The sequence below is a fragment of the Boleophthalmus pectinirostris genome, unplaced genomic scaffold (genome assembly GCF_026225935.1).
Source record: "Boleophthalmus pectinirostris isolate CB_2022bp ecotype Guang Dong unplaced genomic scaffold, ASM2622593v1 HiC_scaffold_3, whole genome shotgun sequence".
Taxonomy (NCBI): Eukaryota; Metazoa; Chordata; class Actinopteri; order Gobiiformes; family Gobiidae; genus Boleophthalmus; species Boleophthalmus pectinirostris.
In genome coordinates, this window is record NW_026571299.1 from 13805396 (window position 1) to 13807245 (window position 1850).

The 1850-nt window shown below is 35.9% G+C and overlaps 1 protein-coding gene across 1 annotated transcript; it reads right to left on the reverse strand.

The window, feature by feature from the left end:
- Positions 1 to 224: 224 nt before the first annotated feature.
- On the reverse strand, positions 225 to 1495 carry LOC110171090 (odorant receptor 131-2-like). The gene is made up of 2 exons (XM_020936773.2): positions 1343 to 1495; positions 225 to 1010 (listed from the first exon to the last, which is right to left on the reverse strand). Exons 1-2 carry the CDS (start codon positions 1493 to 1495, stop codon positions 225 to 227), a joined length of 939 nt encoding a protein of 312 aa, XP_020792432.2.
- Between the last annotated feature and the right edge of the window lie 355 nt (positions 1496 to 1850).

Below are 1850 nucleotides of genomic sequence, written 5' to 3' on the forward strand. Positions count from 1 at the left end.
CAGAGACAATGGACCAACAAAGGGCAGAGGAGAACACAGGGTATAAATGCACACACATAGACACAGGTGAAACACATTAGGGCGGGGCAAACAATCAAGACAGGAAGTAAAACTCAAAAATACAAGGTGACAGGACAAATGTCAAAATAAAACACAAACTACAACCACTACAAAACATGAACCATGACACTAATCTCACCATCCTCTACAGAAATTATTGCTCATCATCTACGGACTGACACTTTATAAGTGTCACTGCAGGAGAGATGCTTCTTCAGATGTTCTCTAAACATTACATCTCGCAGCCCATACACCATGGGGCTCAGAAACCTGGGGAGGATTTGCAGTAATATGTACCACACAAACATGAAGTGGATATATATTCTTGGGATCATAATTAAAACAAGTTTTTGGACAGGGGAATACACATATGTTAACATGCACAGAAGGAGCTGAAAACTATGCAACAAAATGGTATTCCTGGCCTTTTTGGCATCACTATTTGTTGTTTTAGCTGATCTGGCAACTAAAAATATCTGGATATAAGTGTAAATCAGAACAACCCAAACAGCAACAAGATACATAGCAAATATGACTTCTCTCTTTTTTATCATTATGGGATTCTGAAACAAACGTACAGATTCACAATAAACAGTGGAGAAGAATAGAGCAGGCTCTGTTGCTGCAAGATAAAATATGTCTGGTATAATTGACAGTATGTTTAAGGTCCACACACATGTGATCACTATGTAAATCTTTTTAATGTTGCACAACTGAAGGTGCTGAAGGGGGAAGCATACGGCAACATAGCACTCCACCGCCATCGCTAAATTCAGAGGAGAGTTGAGAGTTGTGAAAATAGCAAATGCAATAATAAAGCAACATAGAAATGTGTTGATGGTGTAGAAAACATAAGTGCACACAAAGAGAGTGATGGCAGTGGTGAGCTGGATCATGTCATTCACCACCAGATGGATGAAGAGGATGTAGCGAGGGTTGTGGTAAAAGACCTAAGACAAGCACAATACAGTTCAAAGTTAAATAAAATAATATACATAAGAACTAGATCAAATAATAACTAATACACAAAAATCATCCTATAAATTACTCTAAGAGTTAGAACTACCTAAGTCAATATAAATATTCTGATAAAAAATCTAATCTAAATATAATTTTTATATATAGTTACTTTACATGGGTTCTATATTACAGTCTCTTCTGTATAAATATTACATATCCTACAGCATAACATATGTGAATCCATAACTGCAAAAAAGAGAATTAATTAATTTATTACATTTGCAATACATAATAGATGGATAAATATGTCAGCATTACTGACCTGGTGTTTACTGAAGGTGTAAATGAGGGTCCCGTTTAAGTAATTAATAGATATTCCAAGCAGAACAACTGTTAAATTTTTGGCTATAACCGTGGTGATTGAGTCTGGATAGTGGACATACGATGACCCATTTTGGCCAGATGATGAATTCATGAGAGCGCTAGTCCAAAAAAGAATGTATATGAATGTAAAGATATAAGCAAAACTAAATAAGAGTTCAGTTGTCTGTCTATAGACATACCTCGAATGTGGCTCACCCTCCCCAAATGAAGATCAGAGGTAAATTGAGCTTTATATCAAGTTCTCACAGGGAGGTTGGTAAGGATGACATAATTTGTAAGCTAACACATTGGAAACAACAAAAGCCTCTGGGCCCAAAATATATCTACTTACCCTACTTATCTATTATATATCTATTATAGGGACAATTTGTTCTTGTTTTTGTGTCTGCAGTTTGGTCTCTTCTTCTCACATATTGCACTTACTTGCTTTAGTCACTTGTGTATAG